Genomic DNA, 22,470 nt, shown 5'->3' with positions numbered 1-22,470 from the left:
TTTTTTTTTTAAACCACAAAATCTTCAAAAAAAATCATTATTCTAAAATACGTTATTCCCAAAAATTCATTATGCCCTTGTTTGGTCCCATTATTTTCAAATACATTTTTTTCTATCTTATTTTCTACCACACATTCTTCAATAAAATAATAATACACGTAAATTCAATTTTTTTTCTTATTTTTAACTGGGGCAAAATCAACTAAAGATGTATAATCAATTCAGAGTCACTTCGAAACTTGAAATATTTCATACAGTTATTTTGACTGGCTTGAATTTGTTGATGCTTTTTGGAGGTCAATAGATTCAAGGACATAGTAGCTTGCGAAGAGATCATTGTCTTGAGAAATTGCTATTGAATCTTGAGGGAGTTCAATCATATATGCAATCTGCTGGGATAATATTGGGGTAGTGACTGCTCCCGAGAGACTTCTTAAATATCAATATAATAAATATTCTTGAAAAAGCCAAGCGAAAGATAACGTTTTGGTGCTTGTATGGTTGGTTGTAATTTAAGAATAATCGAATGAATAAGAAAGACAAGGTTTTATCTACTATTTTTCTACCTAGGAAATATGAATTGAATGAAGAATAAGGGTGGTGATATTCATAATCTATTTGATACCTCAGTTCATCTGCATTAAATCCACAAAATATTATGGTAGAGAAAAAAGAGTTCACCTGCAACAATTCTAAGCACAAAGAAGATGCATACAGACAAATGAGGCAACAGAGGGAGACGGACACTAGTATATTTGAGTAGTAGGACAATAGAAAGCATGCCAACATAACACAAAAATGTAACACGAGATTTCTGGAGAGAATATCATATCTTGAGTTGTTCCAAGCACTTCACTGCAGTAGATTCATCAACACCATCCGTGCAATTCTTCACAGTTTCCTCAGCCTCAAGTGGCCTTTTATTTGGAGGTGCACAAGTTGTCGGAGGTGGTGGTGGGATTTCTTTATGCACAGACGCAGCAGCAAAAACAGGAACTACCTGCCTGACACAAACGGGTGGGGATACTCGAATAGGTTGGCGCTGAATCGGATGTGAAGGTGGTGGACGTGGTGGTGCAGAGAAGACTGGCACCGAATTTCTTATAGTAACCGCTGGAGCAATCCCTTGATAAGGTGCCCTACATTGTCTAACAGGGAGGTAAGGTGCTGCCCCAACATCAGGGAACCTAGGAGTGTGTACTGTCTGAACTTCTGGAGAGGGGGGCTGCGATAATGGTAGCTGGTGTGACAATGGAATATGACTATCGTTTGCGATAAACGAATGTCTGTTTNAGCCATTTCCATTTTTTCCTTTGCACGATAGTTCAGTAAGGCCCTTGCTATTCTTATCTGCTCCTGCTCATCGTTATTTTCTTGCTCTGCTGAAGAATTAGCATCTTGCTGTGCCACTGACAAGTAAAAATAAAGCTTACTAGTAAAATTCTCAAACTTCAAACAAGAATAAGAACAGAGACGGCATTCAATGGATTGAAAAGGAAAGCATCACGATGCACTAAGAAAGGTTTTTTTGATGTATTCACGCTCTGAATTGTTTTCATTTATTAATAAAGAAATGGGTTTATATTAGAAATGCAGGAAGAAATAAACTAATTATTCAAGAGAGACACAGGCGTGGAAGGTGATATTAAAGTTTAGGAATGAGAAATGGTGGCATTCCATTGACTAAGTTGGGTGAAAACGACGATCAAACCCCCAAAAGCAGCTAATTAACAATGAGAAATGCCACATAAATCTACTTGTCAAAGTTTTTAAAACCATGTTCATTATATTGTTGACTCCTATCCAATACTCCAAAGAATATGCATAAGATACTCCAGTAGTTGGGTGGAAAAAGTTAAGAATGGACTCACATTGTTTCAATGATAACCAAGCAGCGAGTGCGGCGTTCTTCTCAGCTTGCTTCTTGTTCTTTGCAGGTTCTCCTGTAAATGTGATTCCAGCCAGTAGAACTGTTCCTGTAAAGACAGGTAGGTGTCCTGAACCGGATTTATAAGTTGTGTACTGAGGCAAAGGAGATCCAACTCTTTGTGCAATCTCCTGTAAGAGGTTTTTATAAACTCCCGTTTCATCCTAAACCCACGAAAATGACAAATTAGTCAATATGTCACGCTGATAACTTCAATTTTAAATAAGGTCGTTCAACATTATCTACTAGCTTCACTATGAATGGACTACATTGCGAAGATAACCCGTTTTTAACTTCATGACACATTTTGCACATTACCTGTTCATTGTATGTACAGTGCAGTATCGTCCAATACCGTATAACAAACACGTCTTAAGTTTCTTGCTTGGAATTATCATAATGGTTGGTTTAGAGAAGTGGACAGGCACATGGATTTTGCACCTTGCTTTAAAGAAGCACATTAAATTGAGGGAGACATGGCAATAAATTGTACAAAATTCCAAATTCATTTCCCACATGTGCATGAGGAAAATTACCCAACATCTCCATTCAAAATCTTAACTCTTTTCATACATAACTTCATCTCTAAAATAGCATTAAAAATTAGTACCAAAGTCAACAATTTCAATTGTCCATCTCTATCATAAACCATAAAAAACAAAAAAAAAAACAAAAAATCAGAAAACCAATTATAATCAATTTGTACAATCTGAAAACACTTCCCCCACACGTGCCAAACTCCGAATTTCACTTACATAATGATAATTAGGTACACACTCTCTGCATTTTCAACGTATTGATACTTATTTCAACACATTTATTTATAATTATAAGTGTAAATTAATCATTAGTCAGCTAAATTCACCTAATGAGGTCTTCATCATCTATCACTTCAATATTACAAAATCCCAAATTTCTATCTACTCTTTGTATGCCAAACTTTGAACGGTCCAACCTACATTTAATCATAATTATTCTCAATCGATGAAATGACAAAATGCCCCTCGAAGTATTTTCCCGTGTTCAAGATTTGGATCTTCGTTGTGAAATGTACTAAAACACCCCATTCCCATTAATCCAAATGATGAAGCAACAGCAATAAACAGCTGTTAATGAAAGGTAAAGATTAATTAATTATGGTCCCTCTCACATTGGTTCATTGAAACTTCACCAAGTCTTCCTTTATTGAATTGACTGTATTAATATCATTAACTACACCCCCAGAAACAGGGAATGGACTTGTTAGTAATTTCACAACATAAGAGACAAAGGCCACCAGCTTGACCGGTGAGTTAATAAACGGACCGTACTCATCGACACGGATAGGCGCAAGTTAGCATTCCCCGTGAAGAGTACGGCGCACGTTAGCGGACCCGGTTTTTCCAAGGCAACAACGTGAGCAAGAAATGAAAATGCATTTAAATCTAATACCGGGAAGGCGCACATTAGCAGAAATGGGAAAATTGAATCACGTCCATTTTTTACTAACCCAGAAATGAAAATAAACGAAGAGATGAAACGTACGAGAATGCGGGCGGCGAGTGAGTGGGAGGGACCGCTGGAGGAGAGGGAGTTTAGCGCTGCCTCGGCGGCGGAGTGCTCGGCCTGGCGGAGGGTGGAGCAGTAGTTGGGACTCTCAAAGGCCTCTCCGTTGAAGTTAACGATGGCCTTGAATCGCGGCGCGTGGTCCGGACCCTCCCTTATGCACGTATACGATGGCAGGTTGAAGCAGCTTCTCTGCGCCAGCTCCTGCAGCTGGTTCTTATACATCTCACCCCCTTTTTCTTTATATGATTCCTTCTGCGAAGTTGGAGCGGATCCGGGTCGGAGTAAGAAATGGTGATATTGCTAGACGGAGAAAGAAGAGATTTGTTGCGGAGGCAATGGTGGAGGTGGGTAGTGGGGGAACTTTTTCTTTATGGTGGGTTTTAATAATGATTATGAAATGGGGAGTCAACTCTACCGGACGTTAATGTGCATGGAAATGAATGAGATTCTTTGTATCCTGTAATCTATACTCTCTCTCTTCTCCTTCATTTTCAAAATTTTACTACGTAGATTATTTTATTTAAAGATTAACAGTGATAAGATATATCAATTAAAAATAAAAAGTTCATATAGCTCAGTGTGAATGAAGAATCTGAGGGTCTTTAGTCCGAGAGAAAGAAAATTAAAAGAGGAAATATAGGAGAGCGAAGTCGAGTCGAGTCAATCCCATCTTGATTTAGATACAAAGAAGAAAAATTCAAAATAGTTTCTTGTTCTTTTGTTATTTGGATACAAAAGAAAAAGAAAAAAATTTAATTATTTTTTGAGTCTAGTCTAGTCTAGTGGAAGTGACATTCAACTTTTGCGAGGGGATCAATGACTCATTTCACTCGATGACAAATCATAAAGAAAAAATTATGAACAATTTAGGTAACCGTTCGTAATATGTCACGACCCTTAGTTGTCGTTATTTTATTTTATTTTATTAAAATTATTCGACCGTAATATGTTAGGCTTTTAACCCCTATTTTTTAAAGTTCATTTTTCTACAAACTCATTTTTTACGATACATTTTATGACATTCATAACTTGTATAATCACATATTTCACCAACTTTTATTAAAACCTACTATAATTTTTTTTCCCCAAACCACCGTGAACGTAATATTTTTATACTGGTCGTCCCAATAGAAACTCAAGAGTCGCGCTAGGCTTACCTTAGTAGCTTCCTTTACATTGAAGTATTGAACACCACCTTATTAGCAATTTGTCTCTCTTCTTTCTGATTTTACTATTGATATAAACTTTAATGGAGGCACCTATTGATTTTACTCTTCATGTCTTCTAATACTTTTTTCGGCCAACAGTTTATGTATCAACTTTGGCAATAAATCACTACAACTAAGTCACAACTGTAATTATAAATATGATGACATAGTTTACTGCACTAAATTATGTCTTGGTGTGAACCATAGTAGGGTAAATTTTCAATATTTACTGCATAACATTCTTTTGTGTCCACTACATGATTCATAATGACGAAATCATTCATTAATATGTGTATCTTTAGCATTAGTGTGATTATTTACGCGGTTTTTAATAGTCAATCTTACTGTCATAGTGGGGAACAACTTTAATCATCTCTGCTTTGACTCACCAATTCCCCAAATTACCCCCACCAGATTTCAATAGGAAATTTTGAATAAGTCTTAAACTGATAGAAGAACTCTCATAAAACTGATCTGAAAATTAAAGTTACAACAGGTGATACCAATATTGGTGTGTACATCTATGAGACTACACAAAAACTGGAGCCTATCAAAAACTTAGGCCATGTTTTTATTAAAGGGAAATGAGTATATCTTATCTATTCATACAAATAAAAGAGTTGGGAGTATTTGGAAGAATCACCATGAAAAGGGGCTTCCTCCAAACAAGAAAATGTCATTTTCCACAGCTTTCACCCATCGACAAATTCGATTACATGTCTTTATTGCCAAACCCTGCAAGGTGCAGTGCAATTTATCATAAGTCGGAATGACAATAATGTATTTAACTAAAATAACCACTTTCTGGATCGTTCTGCCTTTACAAGTTCACTTAAGATATAACGCTTGATAGTTTTGTGTATAAGTTGCACGAGAATTCCAAGTTCAGAGACAATCTTCTCCTATCACATTATTTTCTACCCTTCCTTCATCGGCAGCAGAATTGAAACAACGAAAAGAAAAAATCTGAGTTGAACCAAATATTCTCCTTTCAACATTTTTAATCTTTGCTCCCTGGGCTGACGGGTGAAAATAAGAAGAAAATAACGCCTGACTTGAATGCTATGAGCTCGTATAACAATCTATTTCAGGCAATATTATCAAAATTTCAAAAGAGCAGAGCTAATGTGCTTTCTACATTCCCATTAGGACCGTGCAAAAAATCGATTCAATTGAATTGAATTTGGTTGACGAATCAAACCAACCCAATGAATTAAAAAATTAATACTTAAAATGGAAAAACCTAAATAGACACAATAGTAAAGATAAAGAGGACTTATAGAATGTACAAAAGTCCCTTTTTTTACATAGGCTGATAGGCTGACGGGCATGAATAGTATGTACAAATGCAAAATAATTTGACGATAAACTAAAAATTAATGACGTGATAATGAAATAAATAAATCCCAAAAAAACTGTAAAAAGAAAATGCTACATGGTTTCAAACTTATTTATATATTATTTTTCAGATAGAATCTCTAGCATAAGTTAAAAATAACAAAGATTTTCGAGTGATTTTAAACTTTTAAAAGTAGTCCAAATTTAACAAAAAATAATCAAATTCAACTTGAATTGGGCTTGCCAACCCAAGCTTGATTAGTTTAGTTTGAGTGGGTTGGGTTGGGTTGGATTTGTTTGATTTTAGTTCAAACATACTATGTTGGGTTGGATAAACAACGGACAAACAACGGACGTGACCCATGCCCAGCCCTACTTCCAATTCTTCCAAATGAGCTCTATGTTTTAGAAAATTTACTTGATCTAGAAATTCATATTTGAACAGAAGATACAACTAAACCTTCAGATGACCGACTATCAATTCTCATCCATTACCTAGCTATGACAAATTAGTCAAAACACTACCAGCTCACTTATCGGTTAATTCTTTTTTAAATACACAATGCTCCCAGGGTCTCAAATAAACAGCACATGATAAGCCATGGCTTGAAGGCAAAAGATGCGATAAATTTTTCTCTAAATACAAATCTAGAGGTAAGGTAGGGCGAAATAACGTTTCGAAGTTGTAAAAGTTTCTGCTGCTGCAGTAAGATAAGCTATTATGCACCATAATTGAAAAAATATAGTTGTTGGACCCATATAGCTAAATGTACAAGCTAAGATGGTACGAATCATATTTTTTAATCTAGACATATCAAAATGCATCAGGATTTGTCCGATTTAATTCTAGATATATAATCTGACTATCAAAAACATCCCTGGAAAGAGAACTGCAATTTCAAACCCAGTCCACCGAAGTTCGTAGTGTGATATTATCATACCTTTTCTGCAAGGGGGTCAAACGCTGCATATAGCTCAAATTCTTCTGTGACCCAGCAGAGTAGAACTGTAATGTCAATGGATTGGTTAGAAACTTCACAACCAGGAGTTACAAAATAAATTATCAAATTTGACAAACTAAACCACTGCAAACAGTTATCAACAAAAAAAAAAAAGGGACGAAAATTCAATTAAAAAAGAAAAATTATGCTTGTCCATGATCGAACCCTTTAGTCACATTTCCTGTTTGGATTGCCAACAAGTAACACACCCTTTTCTAAAATTTTGGGATCTATCCTTTATTAAAGACACTATAGTCCATTATAAAATCATTTGTCTCTCAAAACCCCGTGCAATAAACATTTTATTTCTCTTCCCTCAGGCTTTCTCTCTCATTACAGCCATAGCTGTTTCACTTGACATCACTCGTCCTAACCAAAAATATGGAGTCATTGGTAACATGATTGTATTTCTATCTTCCCTCAGCCTTTTTCTCTCATTACAGCCATAGCTACTTCACTTGATGTCACTCGTCCTAACAAAAATATGGAGTCACCATTACCGCCACCTCAATGCCCACATATTGTCAACCTCAAACTACCATAAACTGGATATAGTTACCACCACTGCGACCTCTCTGACTGAAGCAATTTTTCAAAATGAAGACCAATGGATTTTACCCAACCCAAACCACCACAGCATGTAACCACAAAATCCATTTGCTAAAATCCCTTCCTTGAACATGAAAAAGGGGAAAAAAATTCCATCAAACTAAGGATGGAACTTTTCATTAGAAAGTTCGCCTTTTGATCAAGAAATCATTTTGTCAACAGAGACCATCACTGCCAATTTAGAAAGATGGGAATCATGTCATGTTGGTGTTACTATATGCTGTTTTCTATCCTGGAATGAGGCTTATGGTTCTGGTTGTGCAGCTCTTCAAATACTAAACAAAATTATTGAGTAGTGGAGTCTCCCTAAGCAAAACTATTCATTGCCATATATTATGTAAAAGTGCTATGCCAAAACAGGGTCAATCTAGGAGCTTCCAACAGCTTGAAACATGTTAGTGACCGTTTCGCGTGAAGAAAGTGTTATCAAATTAATCATTCATTTATCATGTAACAATGTAAATAACTAGGTCTACCAGGAATTCTAGCTGAACGCTATCATTCTAAAAAACAAAAGAACATTTAAAATCACCAAAACAAAGCACTAGGCTATTGAGAAACATATACCATAATTTTCATCCCTTCTAAACTGAGTTTTATGAGGTCCATTTCCTTGATCGTGCATGGATGAAAAAAGTTTCTGGTAAGCCCTATATAATCTGCAAAACAAGACAAAAATTGTGCAGCCTAGTTGTGAAACTGTCCAGAAAAACCCTTTCTGATGATAATGCAATATTTCTAGAAAATTAACAGTATGAGTCTTGTTACATTTTTTGCTGTCTCAAGCTGTTGATTGGTGATGAAAATTCAGATGACACATATTGGTCAAGATTAATACTGCGATATATAAAATGCCAAAGCCCAGCAGGACCACCAGTCCCAACTAATGCTTCCCTCATCCTTCCCAGAGAATCAGTTGTGGGCCCTGATTGACCTATATGCGAAGACATGGTTCCCATAATAGAAGCAGGTTCCATAGACAAATCCTCAACATGCAGGCCACCATCTAGCATGGATCTTTGAACTTCACTTAGTACATTTGACTTTAAAAGTACCGATTCAATACGAATCCTACAAGATATACCAGAGTTTTGCGTTTATCAAAGAGTGGAATGACTATAGTAATAAATCCAACAAGCCATCCGGTGGGCCCCGTGGATAAGAAATTTTAACTCCAAACACATGCAAAAATTATTGCAAAACAAATTGGAGAGCCATTGAATCATGAATTTCTGAAACATTAGCAGATCACATGAACATTTTTACCTGCAGTCCTTCAGATGAAAAAAGGCATCTGAACTTGTAGTAAGCAACAACAGGTACGTATCAACCTGTCATCCAAAATTTTTATATCATTTGTTGATAAGTAGGCACGACTCCCTTATTTACTAGCTTTCAAGTAACTGATGTCAAACTTCTCACATTAGTGTCTTAATCTAGCCATGGGAAGATGAATCTTGGGAAAAGGAATTATTTGTAAACTGGTATTCCACAACAATTATCTACCAAGAAACTTTGACTAATGATGACGAATCTAATGAATTAGTAAAATTCATGCAAACTGCATCTCTACAAGGGATATCATTAAGTGTTGAGTTCCCTAGCCCTGTATGTGATAACTGTATTTCTTGGACGTATTTGTTTACTTGTGTGTAGAGGTTTTTCAATCTCTCTTAGTTTATTTTCATACATTTCCACCCATCACAGTATCAACATCTAAAGTATTTAGAGTACTCAAAATTCAGGTTCCGTATAATCTCAAAACCAGGAGAGAATAGTCATTCAAACGTGCTAAATAACTGAAGCTGTTTTTGTATTTTTGTTTACTTACATCAAAATAATGCACATAAGCATACAGAAACGCCATGGGATTATATCTTGGTAAGCAAATTGGTGAGAAAGACTCAGATGTCCTGCTTGAAACAAAAAGAAAGAAAGATAAAAGCCTCCAACAAACAGTAATAATAATCTCACTCGGAAAAATCAGCTTCAGTTCAAAAGGGCTAATTATTATGTGATATTCACCATGAACTTCCACAGAATTTATTAGCATATATTTATAACTATTAATATATGCTAATGTGATTGACAACCTGAAGCTCCGTGCATCATGTTTATTAGAAGGAAAAAATAGTGTCGGGCATAGAAACAAAAAATACTTGATGGAGAGTCTTATGGATATAACTGAAGACTTCTCATGAACTAGACATCACTTCAGGCAAAAGAATAAGAAATATTTCTGAAAATTATTTTGATTGATTTTCTTTATTTCTTTTCAATACTCACTAGGTTAAATTCGGGTAATTGCATTTCATAGTTAGGTAATGCTCCATCTTTTATTAGGGATCTTAAGAATAAACTGGAGTAGGTTTTCGAATTATAGAGACTTCTGAATATTAAATTGAATTGACTTTGAAGTTTCCCTCCAAATTCTCTCTCTGTCTATTTTCTAGTTGTGCATTCAATATTCAATTCCTTAATTCAGTTGGTCAATATTCAATTCTCGACTTCAAAAAGTAAGATTGCACACATTATCTAGTAACAATAGCAAGAGTCTCTTTTACGATAACATGCATTTAAGAGCCTCATATCTATTTAAGTTCAACTAGCAATTTAATTCAAAGTTAATTCATAGTAAAGTTTGGTAAAAGTATGGAATAACAGTAATAAAGCTGCCAAGACATTATTAAACAACAGATTACAAATAACATTTTCTTTGCAGATCATTTTTGAATCGCTAGTTCCATATCTGAGGAAAAAATCATAACTGAGTATTTAAAGTCATCCAGCAAAACACCCAAGGTGGCAGGCAAACACCATAGAAACATGTCTTGTGACCATATATATATGTTTGTTTGAGTGCATTTATGTACTTGTACATTTGATTATGATATAATGATCTCAACCAAATCTTGATTTCCACAATTTCAGAGAGGTTGAAGGAGGAAATATGAAAGAGAATGCAAAAGTTAGCTGAACTTGCCTAAAAGATTCAGTGGACATAACAAAATTGGAGAGTAATAGCACATCGTCAGGATGAACAGATGCCTTTTGTGCACTAAAAAGACTGATTACCTGCATTTGAATTTCAACTGATGACGTTTTGACTGGAAACCACTAACAACTTGGTTAATTACACTTGTAAAGGAGTTCTTGTGACTGACAAAATAAAGTAAAACAAGAACTTCAGGATTAGAAGGATGACCTTATGTCTACACATTAATATTGCAAATAAGACCCCTGAATCAGCTATATCTTGCAAGATCAAACCTGCTGCTTGCCTTGTTGCATGAGCAAGGGGAAGACAGGTATATGCGTGGAGAAAAGTGGCTGGATTCCTACAAAAGAGATGTAACTAAATCTTAGTTGTAAATTACAGAGAGTTAAAAGAACTACATAAACATAAATACATAACTGACAGATAAGGAACATCACATTTGGTCTCAAAAGGCAACCATATGAACTCACAATCAAACAATTGACATCAAAATCAGCAAGATGGTTCCAGTTATTAAGCTAAAAAGCTAACTTAAACTCAATTGGTAAGTAATACAAATTTTAAGCAGAAATTAGATAGTCCACTACATAATAATTTATAAAAATCTGAATAATGTTGGTAGCTCTATTCTTCCTTCTGGTTTATAGAAGTGACAAGACAAGTGATGATAGACATAACAAGGAGGAAGAAAACTATCGCAATTGATAAGGAGCACATTGGCTGCACAACCTTCCATGCAAAATGTTTAATAATAGTCGAATTCTTCAAAATTAAAGCCAGTTAATGAAAAAAGCATGGAGGGAGAACACCGTTGGACATATGGTTTCAGATATTAGAATCTCTTGATCAGATTGGGAATTTCAGCAAAAGTAGTAATATGATTAGTAAACTAGCTAGATGGACATATTGTACCATTACATATGATCAAGGAAAAGGAAAATATGTAGAAACGAAGAAGTAAGAATTTTACTAGTTAACGCAGTGAGGTTCCTCCTACAGTCATAGTCCAGAGACTAAGAAGTACTCACTTTCTAGAATTGATTATTAGCGTCCATCAAAAAAAGTTTTTCTTGTAGCCCACAGTTTGCTAGCTCTAAAACCTAATACGATTTGCCCAAAATGCATGCAGGGGGGAGAGAGAGAGAGAGAGAGAAGCTATTTGGAGTAATTGGAACAGCTGACAAGGTTTTGTTAATATCGCTTTTATTGACTCTAGATTAACAGTCTAAAGAGAATAAAGATGTACCAACTGAAAGAATGGATGAGAGAGGAGAAGACAACGTTTGTTCCTCCAAGTAAATGTGTCATATCAAATCTGGGACTCTTCTCAAAATATCTATTTATAGACTTTGTGAGGATAAGTATCATCTGCATTTAAATCAAAGCTAAATAAATAAGTTAACACATCCATCAGAAGTGAATCTCATCAAATTAAATAGGCATGAAAAAAAAGGCTAAGAGCCTGTGATATTACATGGATGCATTACCCACCTAGAAAATCTATATTAAAAAAATAAAAAAGGTAGTAAGCTACCTGACCATAAAGGAGCTCCAATTGTCCCCTTAGTGACTCATAAGGCTCTTCTGTGCAGCTAATGCAAACTAAGTAAATTGGTCCCTTGACAAGAAACACTACCTGAAATTCAAACCTCACATATCTGAAAAAATATGATGTCGCACCGAAATACAAGCCAAAAGTCCTTTATAAGTATGGTACTGAACTTTATAGAAGCTTCCTATTTAAAATAGTTTAACATTTACCAGCTCTACAAAAGTTTTTTTTCAAAGTAGTGAACTATTTAATGTTAAAAGAAGAGGTATGATGCCACTCAACACAAATAAGAAACTACAAAGATCAGAAGATAAACTAACCTGGTGCTTTCCTGCTCTTACAAATTTAACCCGATCGCCCCTGAAAAGGAAGCAACGAGGAAAACCACTATACAAGCTGATAGAAAAAGGGTAATATGAGATGATAAGAAAAGAGCTGTAAGAGCAATGTACCCATTTTCCACAAAGGAAATGATGGCTTGCAAAGTTGCAGAGAACCCAGCTAGCTTGTGTTCATCCCCATATCTTTAACTCAATTGCAAAACCAAACAAAAATTACGATCAATAAATGAAAGTCATAATCAAATGCTGGAATTGAACAGATACAGTGAATCATCACCTTTCAATACAGGAAAAAATGGAAATTGATTTTGCTGAAATGCAAAAATTTCAAGAAACCAGTAATGCATACCTAGAATATATGGGTTTCCCAGAGTGACTCAATATAAAGAAGTGTTTCTTCCTTTTTCTCCATGAAATTGAAGCATCATCCTGCATTTTATTAAATAGTCAATCAATTTAGGACAGAGCAGGTATCATGGACCAGCATATACATATACCTAACATTAGTTAATTCTTGTGATCTTAACTGTTGTCAATAAAGCTTAGAAAATCTAGCATTTATCAATAATGGATTTTGCTCAAGCAGAAAACGGAAATATTGTTCATGATACCCCCAAAACAAGAACTGACCCTATAAAGGAGTGCAACAAATAATCTCTGAATTGGTTCAAAAATAAATAGGCAATTAGAGTAGTTAAAATAAAGGCTAAATAATGGCCATCCTCCTCAACTTTTACACATTTTTGCAATTTTATCCAACCTTTGTTTCGTAACGTTACTCGTGTCAAATTTCTATAAATTGGTGCTCAGTCTCCAATGACTGTATGAATGTTAACTTCATATTAAAAGACAAAATTGACCTTAACCATAACTAAGCAACCAAAATGCAGAACCAAAAACCCTCTTACTCTAAAACCCTGAACCATCCTCTTGTCCCATTTCATCTCTTTCTCAAAGTTATCAAACCAACTTCTCAAAACCCAACCGCAGTTGGTCATTTCCCCAAAACCCCAAATTTTATGGATCAGTTTTCTCATCTTGTAGTAGGGAGGTTGCTATATCCTGCAATTTTAAATAGAATAAAACTCTTACTGCCAATAATAGGTCTTCTCCAAACCCCATAGGTATCTCTACCCATCAAAATCCAACCATCAACTCCAAACCCAAATTTCCCTGCTAAACTTCCATTCATTTTCTGAACGGACTTAGCTCCGAGAGGCCAAGAGGAATGTTCACCATAAAAGTAAGAAATGGCACATGGTCTAAAATCCACACTATAATCAACCTGTTAATTTCCGTGAAGAGCTCCAAATGATTAGTTTGGACAATGACACGTTGACAAAAAAACTTCTTTTCTCAAATTAGCAACAGAAGTTAGTTGATAAAATTACTTGTTTCATTCAGGGTTCTGCTTTTCGTTTTTGAAGAATTAGAGAATGGTGTATAGTACTGCTATGGGAAACCTTCATTGGGTACTACAGGCACTGATTTATGAAAGCTTGAGGAGAGTAATTCCAAGAAACATAGGTTGGAGATTGAAGTGTTAAAAGAAGTATAGTATGGAAAGTGCTGCAGAAATTTAGCATAAGATAGACAGGTTTTGAGCTATACATAATCAATTGTGGATGACCTAGAAATTCAAAAATAAATATGTCTTGTGCGGTCTTTGAATTTTGAAGAGAGCGAATAGACATCATTTCGAATAATCCAAATTCCAAAACAAGCTCGTGCCCTATAATTTGACGTAGGAGAGATTAATTCAGTTCGACTTTAGGTTTAGTGGCAAGAACATCATTTCAATTAATCCAAATTCTGAAACAAGATTGCACCCTATAATTTGATGTAGGAGAGTTTAATTCAGTTCGACTTTAGTTTAGTTGCGAGAATGTATAGTAAAAGATAGATATTTTGGCAGCAGTTGATGATAAAGGGTTTTTGGGCCAAAACTCAATTCTGTACCGGAGTGGGAATGGTAATGGGAACAATAGTTTGTGAATGGGGTCGTTTCCTACTGCTGCAAGCTGGAAGTTCCCATTGAAGGGTGGTCAGATTGTATAAGAGTTGTTATATTATTTATTAATCAAAGAAAAGACAGATCTGAAATATTAGCTTAAAATCAGAATCAAGAGAAAGGACAGGAGAGGGCTGAAGGAAAGAAGAAAATAAGATTTCACCTTGGAAGGGATTAAGCAAATCGATGCAAACACTACAATGAATCTAATATAACAAGCCACTCTGCTGACAATAAAGATAATAAAAAGATTGCCACCAATGTACAACCAACTAGCTCATATATTAGACATCAGGGAAGACATTATTAATCAGCCATTGAAAATCAATTTTACCAAGAAATATATAATTTCATGTGTGATCTTTTAGTCATCAAGCCCTGTTACAATAGCAGCTACAAGTTTGTCGATGGCTATGCACGCAGAGGTTGAGAACAATGATTCAGACAATCTCATATAGGCCGCATTAAACAACAAAGAGATCGAAATAGTTCTCTCTAATGTGTAATATACTTATTTTGATTGGACTCAAAGAATTGTAAGAACTACGATTCTTTTACTGCACTCGATGACCACACGTCCACCAAGGCATACCATTTTCCATGTACTAAAACTCATTCATCAAATTATGCATTCGAGAAAATGAAAAGGGGAATGGGAAAAAGTATTAGTTTTGAATGTTTTTTTCAGCTAACCTCATCTAGGTTGCGTTTTCCGCGAGTCCACTGTCCTCGAGACCGTAAAACTCCATAACTCCGGACCTCGGCATCATCATCCTTAATTTCATCACCCTTAATTTCATCACCCACACTGGCTGCATCGCCACTACTCCCTCCCTCACCCGCGTATCCACTACTACTGGGACTCGTTGCTTCTTCCACCGAATTATTCCTCCACACTGAACTTGCTTCAATTACCTTTGAAGCTACCGCCTTCAAACTACTCTTAGCCTGCTCCTCTTCTTTAATCTCATCTACTACCACTTCTTCTCCAATTTCTCCATTCATCAGTCCAATCGTGGTCGTGAGCTGTTCCATGGGCTCTGGCTGCTCTTCTTCCTGATCAAATGGCTCCATTTCGGGGTGAGACGACATTGAAATTGAGACCAAACGATTTTCTATGGCGTCGAGTGACTGATCAATTGAATCCGGATTTAGGTCCTGGTTCGAATTAGGGCTGTGAACTTCGCTGTCAAAGGAAGAAGAATTTGAATCTGAGGCCATTGTTTGAATTAGCTAGGAGAAAATCGATAGAGTGGTCCGCACCAACCAGACAGAAAATACACAAACTAGAAGACGACCGTGTATGTCTAAATGACTGAAATTTGACCCTGACCGGTAGGTGGTGGTGCACGCCTGCAACGGTACGATGCAGAAACGGGCCGGATTATCCACTTGGATATGTTGGGCCCTTTGACAATTTCATGCAAGTTTCATTTTGATTACCTTTTTTTTTATTTTACCGGACAAAGAATCCTTTGTAAGAATTTATAATAAAAAAGTAATAGCTGTGAATAAATAAATATTAAAATATGTGTTTGAAAATGATATTATCTAGTTACATCTTCATGCTGCACAGGAAAATTTGCACTTAGTCAACTACGAGAGGACACGTATCCCTCTATATTAACCCTGTACAGTTTCTCATATATATGTAGTATGATTCCATTATCATTTTAGTTTGCTAATGCAAAGTTATTAGGACCGGGATTACGAAATCTCTAATAAATAATAAAAAAAAATGTAATAGCAGTGGATAAATATCGCTTTTGAATTTATTAAAATGTGTGTTTGAATATAAAATTAGATCTAGTCACATTTTCATTGAAGTTTACTAATGCAAAGTTATTAGGAATAGGACTACGAATTTTTAAATAGGAGGATGAAAAAGAAAATAATTCATAATGTGAAGTTATTAGAAACAAAGCTGCTCACGAAAGTTAGTCCTGGGCAAAAAAATTGAAAACCAATCAAACTGAACCGACTCGAGTTTTATTTTTTTCAACAAAATCATGGTGGATCAGTTCAGTTATAGTTTGAAACTTCAAACTGCTGGTTAATCAAATCATTATATGTTTACCCTTTTTTTAAGAAAAATAAAAATAAAAAGATAAGTCATAATTTCATAATTATACCTCGATTCCCTTCAATTTATGATATTGTCAGTAAGTAATAACAATGGTAGTTTTATTTCATAAACTCGTTGTTTATATGTAACATTTTTTTCTACTCAAACAGTTGGGCTACACATTGCATAAAAAGTAACAAATTTTTTAAGTTTTTTCTATTGATCTATGCCTATTAATCGGATTTTATTTGTTAGTCAATACTTCCATGATGTAAAGTTATTTAATTATTTTAGTTCTTGTAATATAAGTTGGTCTAAAATTCAAACGATTTAAAAAAAAAAAAAATCCAATCTAGACAAAGTCCAGATCAACTAACCGAATTAAACCAAACTAAATCGATTTGATTTGGTGACTTGATTTAAGAGTAAGAGTAAGTTGGTTTAGATTGAAATTCACCCAAATCGATCAATTTATTTTGATTTTGGATTGGAGTTGAAACAGGTCCAAATCAAATTGCGCCCAGAACTAATGAAAGCTTTGGCGTTCGACGACTTCTTATGCTCATCATTTTTGTTTGTCTGACTACCATATAGGATTAGAACATAGATATGTTTACGAAATTTTTTGGTGTCGGAAGAAAGGCCAATTTTTCACTCCATCAAGGCTTGTTAATGCAACATTTAAATTTCATTTTGTATGACTTTTAAGAGGTCAAAAATAATCATTGAGATTCAAAAGCTACTTTCAATCTAATTTAATTAATTATTTGAAAATATTTCTTGAGAAACTTCCTTGTATTTCTCTAAAAATTATTTTGAAAGAGGAGCATCTTTTAAAAATTTATTTTCAAGCATTAGTTAAATTAACTTTTTCGTAAAATTCTTTTACAAGAGATATAAAATAGAAAATAAAATTTTTACCAAACCATTATTAGTAAAAAGTGAGACATCAAATTTACCTTACTTATCGAGATCCTTTCTTGAATTGAATGGACGAAATGGTGGCAGATAGCCACAAAAAAAAATAATAATAAATAAAAAATAAAAAATTCCAAAATGGCCTGACTACTGTTTAAAAAAGATTGAAAATATGTAAAAACCTTAAAAACAATGAAAACCCAATATTATCCCTAACAAATCACTTTCAAACCGACGTCTGAAAAAGAACGAGAAGAAATCTTGTTGAAAATAATGATAGAAACCTTTGTAAATTATGTAAAATTACTGAAAATGACATTTTTTGAGGTGTTTTTTGGTCGAAATGGCGATCTCCGACACCTGGATCGAAGAAGAAAGGGAGGAGAAGAAAGCCAGACTGTTGAGCCATCTGCTTTCCAGACGGCCCAGGCTGGGCCAGACAGCGTCCCTCAAATTTTTTTTCGTTGTATTCCATAAATAATTTAAATACATAAAAATAAATAATGAACATTTAAATAATAAATAAATGATTATTTAAATGACAAAAAATGTAAATAATGAATAAATATTAATAATCAAAATATGTAACTAAAATTTAATTAAAATAAATTTCTAATATTTAAAATAAATAATTAAAAATTTACGTTTACTTGTTCAATAAATAATTTAAATAATCAACCAATATAAATAATTAAATCAAAAAAATTAAATGAACAATTGAAACAAATAAATGAAAAACAATTGGAATAAATAATTAATTGAAATGCACAAAAATAAATAATGAACATTTAAATAATAATTAAATGATTATTTAAATGATAAATGAAAAATATAGATAATAAATAAATTCATTTGGAGGTTGTTGATGACATTGACACATTCAACAACTATCCATGGGGACAAAGCTGACATTATCAGTTCTCCTCGACGATCCCGAGATACATATTATTCATTTGTAATTTATCTTGTACGTCATTTCGAAATCTTAATGCATGGTCATTAACTCGATGAAATGTTAATATGTTAGCTTGAATTGCTCGTTGAGCTGACACCGTTGATTGAGGAGGAGGGTCAGAGTCATATCCGAGGAGATACAATATACAGGAGATAGGGGTCTCGGACAGTGACAGAGAGTAGCGAAGATGGAGACAAGGAAGGTGACGGTGGAGGAGTGGGGACGTACACAGATATTTCATTAGAATCGTTATGGATCTCAGTGGAGATGGGAGAGGTGCCGGTGGTGGGGACGAAATAATTGTAATAATTGTATATATATTTTTATTTATGAAATAATTGTATATATTGTAAAATTTATTTAAATAAGATAATGAAATATTAAATACATACTACACACAACCAATTAAAATAATTTATAAATGAAATATCTAAATAAGAAATTAAATTAAATATTAATTTTTTATTTAAGTAAGTGATTAAATAAATAATTAAAAACGTAATTAAATATTAAATAAATAATATACATAACTATGTCGGAGAGGACCCCCAACTTCACAGATAATGTCGCGAGTTTGGATGACACCCTGTACGAAACATATTATTGACGTGCTAGAGCAAATGGTTAGTAAGAAGACTAGATTGTTGTCACAACACATTGTTTTTCTGTACACGATCGAGGCTCTGTTGACAGTACGTTGCCCAACCTCTTCAGTGAAATCGACCTGGGCGATTGTGAAATCTTTGCATTGAAGTTAGGGTTTAAATGGATCGAATTTATGGATCGGCTCTGCTCAAATCCGATCCGATTTATTAATAATAATTATCCTATCTGATTCGATCCAATAATCCGATGGATATTTGAATGTTAAATCCATATCCGATTAACTGTGTTATCGGATATTCGATCCGAAATTGAAAAAATTAGAAAATAAAGATTTTATTTATTTATCAGATCGGATTTGGATTCAGATCAAAATCAAATCTATTGATTCATTTAGTTAACAAATTATCGAATTCGAATCTCGATTGGATTATCAGATTGAGACCCTAAATCCATCTCCCATTAATTTCATCGGATTTGGATCAAAATCCAATCCATTGACAACTCTAATTAAAGTACATTGAAATTTTAGCATCGAACGTGACGCAGAGCTGATAAACTAAACACACATTAAAATGCAAGCATTCTTTTATGTAAATTGTGATCCATAATTGTAATAATTTCAAATGTAAGCATTTTTTTTAAAACGTTTGTAATACTTTAGTTTTTATGTAATTGTATAATAAATAACTAATTACTCTTAATTAAATATATAACACACTATAAATAAAGAAAATTGAGAAAATCAGTAACACGCCATAAATAGAAAGTACATATGATTTAAATAGAAATTTCACATCCGTTGGGCAGAGAGTAATATACTATAATCAGGAACTTCTCACTCGACATTATTTGGTAAAGGAAATATAGTGTCGGCTTTCTTGAATAATGTTCGATGTATTGAAAATGTGACAATGCCTAAAGTTCGACTCAAATCTCTGTTAGATATTCTCATACATCGTGTGATTTATGTTCTAATTAAATATTAATTAAATAATATACATAACCAATCAAGATAATTAATTAATGAGATATTTAAAGAATAAATTAAATTACATATTAATTTTCTATTTGAATAATTGATTAAATAAAGTAATGAAATATTAAATAAACAATATACATAACAAATTAAGATAATTAATTAATGAAATATTTAAAGAAGAAATTAAATTAAATATTAATTTTTTATTTGAGTAAGTGTTTAAAATATATAATTAAATATACATAACCAATTAAGGTAATTAATAAAAAATATTTAAACCAGAAATCAAATTAAATATTAGATAATTCTACATGTACTAATTCATAAGGATGTCCATAATGTACATGTAGAATTCCATGAGTGGAGAATCGAAAAAATTGTTTTTCAAATTTCCAATAATGTTATGTCACTTGTACATTATAGTATAATGTTTTTATTTAAATAAGTAACTAAAATAAAGTAATTAAATATTAATTACTAATAATAGGCATAACCAATTAAGATAATTAATTACTAAAATATCAAAATAAGAAATTAAATTAAATATTATTTTTTATTTAATTAAGTGATTAAATAAATAACTAAACAAAGTAATTAAATATTAAATAAAGAATATACATAATTAATTAATGAAAAATTTAAATAAGAATTAAAATAAATATTAATTCTTTTACTTAAATAAGTGATTAAATAAATAATTAAATAAAGTAATTAAATTTTAAATATACATAACCAATTAAGATAATTAATTAATGAAATATCTAAATAAGAAATTAAATTAAATATTAATTTTTTATTTAATTAAGTGATTAAATAAATAATTAAACAATAAATAAATAATATACATAGCTAATTAAGACAATTAATTAAAAAACATTTAAACAAGAAATTAAAACAAATATTAATTTTTTATATAAGTGATTAAATAAATAATTAAATATTAAATGAACAATATACATAACCAATTAAGGTAATTAATAAAGAAATATTTAAATGAGAAACCAAATTAAATATTAATTTTTTTATTTGAGTAAGTGTTTAAAATAAATAATTAAATAAGGACCAATTAAGATAATTAATTAATGAAATATTTAAAAGAGAAATCAAATTAAATATAATTTTTTTATTTGAGTAAGTGTTTAAAATATATAATTAAATATTTAATTAAATATACATATATCAATTAAGATAATTAGTTGATGAAATATTTAAATGAGAAATCAAATTAAACATTAATTTTTTTATTTAAACAAGTGATTAATTAAATATTGAATAAATAATATACATAATCGATTAAGATAATTAATTAATGAAATATTTAAACAAGAAAGTAAATTAAATATTATTTTTTATTTGAGTAAGTGTTTGAAATGAATAATTAAATATAAAGTGTAAAATGTTTGATTTTTTAATTTGTAACTTAAGAGTATTTTTGTCTTTTTAAACAAAATTCTATCTTTGTAATTGTATAAGCTAATTAAGGATATTTTTATTTTTTACTCAACAAATGGCCATTTTGTAGATTGACAAATTTTTTTGGTCAAACTGAAAAAATGACATTTTGACTTGTCTAATCTCAAAAGTACCCCTATTGAATGCCTACTGTCATCTATTGACCTAAAGCCTAAAAGGAGACATTTTAAAGTTTATAGAAATATTATTTTAAAATTAGCCTCTTTTGACTCTCCCCTTTAAAACAAAACAATTCATTTTTCATTTTCATTTTTAGTTACACATTTACAAAATAAAATACTTTATATGTAAATTCAAAATTCTTTTACTACCTTTTAACCACGTATTCATAAAAAAATCATTATTTAAAACATCATTTTAATGCAATAATAACCATAAAACAGGAACTTACTAAAGGTAAGGTTTTAAATACACTTGTCATAAATCTTAGCCCTTATTTGTTTTCCATTATTTATCCATTAAAATGAAAAATATGATCGTTATTCATTATATCAAGTCATCATATTAATTTACTATCTCTTATATAGGGCTCATAATAACTATATTTTTCATTTTCATTTTGACATTAACGGGTACCAAACATGTTAGTTGCTAACAAGTTGGTGAAAAAGAAAAGAAAACAACAAAAATGGAAAAGGTTGCAAGGAACCTTCGTGGAACTTGAAAATATAGGGTTAGTTTTGTCATTTCAGTTAATATGCCTTTTCTGGGAATCATAATCACTGACTAAATTGGTAGCCCCTCGTTTTCTACCCAAAGTCCATACCACCCATTGTAACTTGTATGCCTATTTCTACAATATGCTCCTTTCCAACTTTATTAAACTCCAAAACCACCCATTTCCTCGTTAAACATTTGAACATCCAAATTTTAGCCCTTGGGAAATAAAATCAAAATTTTAATACATTTAACAAAAATTCATGAAATATGTAATCAAAAAA

At 32.6% G+C, this 22,470-nt stretch overlaps 2 protein-coding genes across 2 annotated transcripts; both read right to left on the bottom strand.

Annotated features, from left to right (window-relative positions):
• Positions 1-826: 826 nt before the first annotated feature.
• LOC111392983 (double-stranded RNA-binding protein 2) lies at positions 827-3,970 on the bottom strand. Its single transcript, XM_023018392.1, has 4 exons — positions 3,452-3,970; positions 1,872-2,091; positions 1,281-1,409; positions 827-1,167 (listed from the first exon to the last, which is right to left on the bottom strand). Exons 1-4 carry the CDS (start codon positions 3,695-3,697, stop codon positions 827-829), a joined length of 936 nt encoding a protein of 311 aa, XP_022874160.1. The 5' UTR covers positions 3,698-3,970.
• Positions 3,971-5,121: 1,151 nt separating this feature from the next.
• On the bottom strand, positions 5,122-15,932 carry LOC111393496 (vacuolar fusion protein MON1 homolog). Its single transcript, XM_023019043.1, has 14 exons — positions 15,227-15,932; positions 12,872-12,951; positions 12,634-12,705; positions 12,502-12,541; positions 12,164-12,265; positions 11,876-11,997; positions 10,837-10,969; positions 10,615-10,706; positions 9,463-9,544; positions 8,898-8,962; positions 8,400-8,702; positions 8,199-8,290; positions 6,963-7,027; positions 5,122-5,418 (listed from the first exon to the last, which is right to left on the bottom strand). Exons 1-14 carry the CDS (start codon positions 15,752-15,754, stop codon positions 5,323-5,325), a joined length of 1,872 nt encoding a protein of 623 aa, XP_022874811.1. The 5' UTR covers positions 15,755-15,932; the 3' UTR covers positions 5,122-5,322.
• Between the last annotated feature and the right edge of the window lie 6,538 nt (positions 15,933-22,470).

The sequence above is a fragment of the Olea europaea genome, chromosome 4 (assembly GCF_002742605.1).
Source record: "Olea europaea var. sylvestris chromosome 4, O_europaea_v1, whole genome shotgun sequence".
In the NCBI taxonomy this organism is placed as follows: domain Eukaryota; kingdom Viridiplantae; phylum Streptophyta; class Magnoliopsida; order Lamiales; family Oleaceae; genus Olea; species Olea europaea.
This window is presented reverse-complemented; position numbering and strand designations above follow the sequence as displayed.